Source organism: Nannobrachium achirus (assembly GCF_963921795.1).
Source record: "Nannobrachium achirus genome assembly, chromosome: 17".
Taxonomy (NCBI): Eukaryota; Metazoa; Chordata; class Actinopteri; order Myctophiformes; family Myctophidae; genus Nannobrachium; species Nannobrachium achirus.
The window spans coordinates 44,148,568-44,154,862 of record NC_137824.1 but is presented as its reverse complement, the minus strand read 5'-3'; the positions used below and the strand labels follow the sequence as shown (position 1 = coordinate 44,154,862).

At 47.0% G+C, this 6,295-nt stretch overlaps 1 protein-coding gene across 1 annotated transcript; it reads left to right on the top strand.

Moving 5' to 3' along the window:
• Nucleotides 1-3,511: 3,511 nt before the first annotated feature.
• LOC308301868 (neutral alpha-glucosidase AB-like) lies at nt 3,512-6,295 on the top strand (the record flags this gene model as incomplete). Its single annotated transcript, XM_080746018.1, has 1 exon — nt 3,512-6,295. The coding sequence occupies exon 1, from the start codon at nt 3,665-3,667 to the stop codon at nt 6,293-6,295; it is 2,631 nt and encodes an 876-aa protein (XP_080602144.1). The 5' UTR covers nt 3,512-3,664.

Sequence of the window (6,295 nt, the reverse complement as noted above, 5' to 3'; positions counted from 1 at the left end):
TTCTGGCACTGACATAAATCAGTACAAGACAGTCTTGCAGACTGTCTTGTACTGATTTATGTCTTGTACTGATTTATGTCTTGTACTGATTTATGTCAGTTGCAGACTGTAACGAACCACAGCTCAGATGGATTGGAACATATTCACTGACACCAGTTTGCAAAAATGTAGATGGATTTATTTACAAAGTAGGTAGAAAATAGTGAATGTACAAAATAGTTCTCTTCTTTAACAATATAAATAGTAGAAAAATATTAAGATAAATACTACTCTAGTGCTATTCACTGTAGTGAAGGTCGAAGGCTGAAAGGCTTTAGATGTTAATATCACACGCTAAAGAGACTGCCACGGTCGTCACACAGACATACAGGCTTGCTTGTCTTCAACTACAGTGAACTACATGCAGAACACTCTCAGTTATTTCACATTGATCAAGTTGTTCTTGACTGTGGAATCAGCACACTGTCCTGTAGATAAGTTGAGCATGGATGATGTGGTCACTGTAAATGTGATGTGGTCACCAAACATCATCAGTTCATATGTTGCCTGATCTCCAGTGATAATGGTGTACTTATAGTGACAAGTAGTTTCATCTCTTTTCTGAGGACATTTCTGAGGCCAGTATATTCGGCCGGCCGGCCGGCCGAATATAGCACCGGCCGTCTGAATTTACTAGCGGCCGTCTGGACTTTGGCACTCGCCCTCTCTCGAAAACTGGCCAAATGTGTTCATATTGCTTAAAGGAGTAGTTCACCCCCAAAATGACTTTTTTTCTATTGATTACTCATGCCATGGAGAGTAGAGTTCAATAATATTTTTTGGTTTTTGTCACATTCCTAAGACAAAAATGTGATAACAATAAATTTACCCCCATTCATTTCGGATGGTGACCCGTTTCGAAACGGGTCACCATCCGGAATCAATGGGGGTAAATTTACTCAAATCAAATTTTTGTCTTAGGAATGTGACAAAAACCAAAAAATATGTATATACTCTACTCTCCATGGCATGAGTAATCAATAGAAAAACAAGACGAACCTCGGTTCGAAGTGAAGCGGTGGACAGATAAAACATCCAATAGCACATGAAACCAAGTCATTTGATGAGACGATCAAATTGTACATGTTCCTCTCCATGCTGACTAAAGCAAAGTTAATAATTATTTAGTATAAACCATGCTATTACCTATAGGGTTGAATTGTCATGTGAAGCTTCACCAATCCAATGCAATAGGTGAGACCTATGCAATAAGTGAGACCTATTGCATATTTGAAAAAGCCTATTCATTCTGGACTGATATTTTACACGTACGGGACAGGAAAAACCTGTTCATTCTGGCCTGGAGTGACCATATATGGGCGTGATACACACAGAGCCATTCATTGGAAGCGGTTTCCACCGCTTCAAAAATCATTTTGGGGGTGAACTACTCCTTTAATAAAAAAGCAGATGTGTTGCCATAATAGCCAGCTGTCACAGTAAAAGTCACAGTAAAGGTCATTTTCGCGTTGGCGTCCGTCTTGGGAATATGCAAATTAAAGGTCCAGACACACACCTGAGGATAAGTATTCCATTGAGTTTCTCTTGCTGTGAAATCATGAAATAGACACCAAGTTTAGGCCTACTTTTACATGTTTTTACAAAAATATTACTTCACTTACATTGAAGCATTTCTTCAACAAATGTGCTACATTACATGATCTAAATTCACATATGAGTATACTAAGGCACAGATACTTGTTGTTTCAGATGTTAGGTAGATGTATTTATGACATTTGAGAAAGATTTTGTGTTGCCAAAATCAGTTTAGCAAATTTTACAAGCAAAAACAGCTGCACAAGAATTTTGTTTTTTGTTATTCACTTTAAATACATTTTTGGCTGGTGCCAAAATTGTGCCAATGACACGCGGAGAACTTTTTGTTTCTTACTTACTATCGATAGATCTTTCTTATAAAGCAAAGTTTATGTAGTGCCCATGGGGTGGGAACGAAACCGAACAGCCACGCAATTTAGCCTATTTGGGTTATTATGAGTTTAACTACTTGTTAACTCTTTAAGTGCCTATCCCGAACTAGTTCGGGATATTCGGGATCAAAAACAATTTTTTATTTGCTATTTTACTTACCCCGAGCTGCTTGGAGCAACGTGGGTGGTCCCGGCTCGCCCAGCGCTCACCAACGAGAGACGCTAGATGCTCCGACGATTTATTCCATTGAAAATGGTTTAAAATAAAGTTTAGACCCCCCCCAATGTTCACCCAATGTTCATTGTAGGCGGCGCGACGTATTCCAGGGTGCCTATCCCGAACTAGTCCGGGATATTTAATGAAATGAATAAAATGATAAGAGGCCTTCTGAAGCCTGGCCTGATTTTTCTAGCTACTAGGCGAAAGCTAGCAACCTCCCGGCCGGCCGTTATTTGCGAACGAAATCGCCAATCTCCGCCTAATCCAATGAAAGACCACATCTTTGAAGGCTTATATCTCTGGATTGTGTCTTTAGGGAAGCGGCGCGAGGTTTATTTACGGCGAAATCACCCAAAAATGATCTTTTAGATGACAAAATGGGAATAGCCATTCTGTTAGCATTATCATCCGGGACCTTTCCATGACGTGCATGAACGTGAGGTCCTGGAAGGTGAGGTCCTGGAAGCTAAAGCGCTCGCCTATGAGAGATACCCTGGCATTCTATGGCCCCTAGAGGGCGCTGGCACTAAATGAGGGCCCTGTCAGTCCTTGTCCCTTTTATGCCCATATACTAAAGGGCTTTGCACGTGGTTTTCAACCATTGCGTTTTTTTCCGTTTGCTGCATGATTAAAACACATTTGGTGTGCAAGGCTGTGCGAAATCCTCACTGCGGATCCGAAAAGGAGCATGCGACAAGACGCACAAATCGAACTGGGTTCGACCGGGGGAAAAACGCACTGCCACAGCCATCTGCCGCAAAATGTTCGGTGAGTTGGACTTTCCGACGTGCAAATTTCCGACCACTCATTCGGTCTAATGCTTTTCAGAAAATGCGAGGGACATTATTTTATGGTCGAAAAGGACCTTTTGATCAAAAAGGGCGGTTTCAGTCAAAGTATATATGGACAGGCCTTATGAATGGGAAAAAAATAGCTATCCGTGTGCGAAGGTGCTGTGACACCTGTGACATGCTGAGTCGGGACGCCATGGGTCTTGACTTCAATTAGTAGTAGGGATAGTAGTAGGGATTAATGGTTAGATATAACACTGTTTCTCAACGTTGGGTCCTGGGATGGCAGAAGGGTCCGAATATGGAGATGACTGATGTCATAGATGTCTGACATCATGGACTGACCTTCAAGTATTCCGATTAAAGGTTGCTGCCAGCCGCAAAAGAAGGCCAAACCACAGGTAAGTAATCAAAGGTTAGGTAATTGTAGCTGCTTCTATAATATATCCTATCGAACAATAACTAGCAGTTTGACTAAGCCTGCTACAGCCATCATTAGCCAGGTTAGCATGGCGACTTCCCCCTTGAGGATGGCACTTGTCCCGATCCTTTTTCTAGCAGTGTGCCTAAACGTGGTGTGGGCCGTGGACCGGGGGAATTTCAAGACCTGTGACCAGAGTGCTTTCTGCCGGCGCCAGCGGTCCTTGACGCCTGGCCAGTCTCCATACCGAGCCCTGCTGGACACCATGGAGCTGACCAGCGCTGGACTTACTATGCAGCTCGTCGACGATGTGCTGCATGGCATGTCCGGCGTTGCTCAACCCCAGCGACAGTCGCACCGACTGTTGCTGGAGATATACAGCCTCCAGGGCAACATGACGCGGGTGAAGATCAATGAGCTGAATCCACTGAAGCCTCGCTATGAGGTGCCCGATGTTCTTGTCCGTGAACCACCAACCCAGCCCCTGTCTATCATATCTAAGGATGACAACGGAGCACTTCTATCCCTCGGGGACTCGCAGAGCGTCCATGTCAGTGCCCGGCCCTTCCGATTGGACATTCTGGAGGACGGGGAGGTGCTGATGTCGCTAAATTCCCGTGGCCTACTGGCATTCGAGCACCTGAGGGTGCGGACAAAGGAAGAGGACCCGGCCGTTTCAGTGAGCCAAGGCGAGGAGGCAGTGAGGAACACGGAAGAGAAGTCGGAAGCCGGAATGTGGGAGGAAACGTTTAAATCGTACTCGGACAGCAAACCCAATGGACCCTCATCTGTCGGTTTAGACTTTTCCTTACCAGGTGTTGAACATGTCTATGGCATTCCGGAGCATGCAGACAATCTCAAACTCAGAACCACAGATGGTGGAGACCCATACCGACTGTATAACCTAGATGTGTTTGAGTATGAGCTGTACAACCCCATGGCTCTATATGGTGCGGTCCCAGTCATGCTGTCTCACAACACCCAACGCACCATGGGCATCTTCTGGCTCAATGCAGCAGAGACATGGGTGGACATCAACTATAACACAGCAGGGCATACAGTTGTTGGGAAGATAATGGACTACCTGCAGGGCTCCAGCAAGACGCCGAAGACGGACGTGCACTGGATCTCTGAGAGCGGCATCATTGACGTCTTCATCATGCCGGGACCGTCACCACTCGATGTCTTTTCCCAGTATGCCTCCCTCACGGGAACCCAGGCATTCCCTCCCCTGGCTGCACTGGGCTACCACCAGTGTCGCTGGAACTACAACGATCAGGGAGATGTGCTGTCGGTGGACGCTGGCTTTGATGAGCATGACATCCCCTACGACTACATTTGGCTGGACATTGAGCACACGGACGGGAAGCGTTACTTCACCTGGGACCCCAACACATTTCCCACTCCCAAGGAGATGCTGCAGGGCATCATGGACAAGAGACGCAAGATGGTCACCATTGTAGATCCTCATATCAAAGTAGACGGCAACTACAGGATCCACAATGAGATCCGCTCCAGAGGCTTCTACATCAAGAATAAACATGGTGAAGACTATGAAGGCCACTGCTGGCCAGGTAATTCAGGCTACCCAGACTTCACCAACCCAGAGATGAGGGTGTGGTGGGCCAGCATGTTTGCTTATGATCAATACAATGGATCCATGGAGAACTTGCACATATGGAATGACATGAATGAGCCGTCAGTGTTCAGCGGGCCAGAGGTCACCATGCACAAGGACGCCATGCATGGCTCCTGGGAACACCGGGATGTGCACAACCTCTATGGTTTCTACGTGCAAATGGCCACAGCTGAGGGTCTGATCCAGAGGTCAGGGGGAGTAGAGCGGCCATTTGTATTGACCAGGGCCTTCTATGCTGGGTCACAGCGCTATGGTGCCGTGTGGACAGGTGACAACACTGCTGACTGGGAACACCTGAAAATATCCATCCCCATGTGTCTGAGTCTGGGCCTGGTAGGGATCTCTCACTGTGGGGCTGATGTGGGCGGCTTTGCCAAGGCTCCCAGCAGTGAGCTTCTGGTGCGCTGGTACCAGACAGGTGCCTACCAACCGTTGTTCAGGGCTCATGCCCACCATGACACCCCCCGCCGTGAGCCTTGGCTCTTTGGTCCAGAGAACACTGCGCTGATCCGCGAGGCAGTTCGGCAGCGCTATGCCTTGCTGCCTTACTGGTATCAGCTGTTCTACCACTCACACCGCACTGGACAACCAGTCATGAGACCACTGTGGGTGGAGTTTCCTCAGGACACTGCTACATTTACTATGGATGACCAGTTCTTGCTTGGGAAAGACCTGCTCGTTCACCCAGTGACTGAAGAAAGGGCCAGGGGCATCTCTGCCTACCTGCCAGGTCAAGGAGAGATCTGGTTTGATGTGCACACTTTCCAAAAGCACAATGGCGCTCAGATCCTTCATATCCCGGTTACTATGAGTTCTATTCCGGCATTCCAGCGCGGTGGTTCCATTATTCCAAGGAAGACTAGGGTTCGTAGGTCATCCTCTTGTATGGAAGACGATCCCTACACCTTATATGTGGCCCTCAGTTCCCAGAGAACTGCACAGGGTGAACTCTATATAGATGATGGCCACACATTTAACTTTGACAACAGACGGGAATTCATCCACAGGAGCTTGTTGTTCACCAACAATACCCTCTCTTCCAGTAATCTGGCTCCAGATTCTCAGTATTCTACACGGTCATGGATTGAACGCATCCACATACTGGGAGTCAGCAAACCCAGCAAGGTCACCCTGAGAGCTGCTGATGTTCGGGAGGCGAGACAACTGGAGTTCGAGTATGACCCCTCCATGTCGGTGTTGACGATTCACAAGCCTGGCATGAAGACCGGGGCGGACTGGACTGTGGTGCTTCATTAA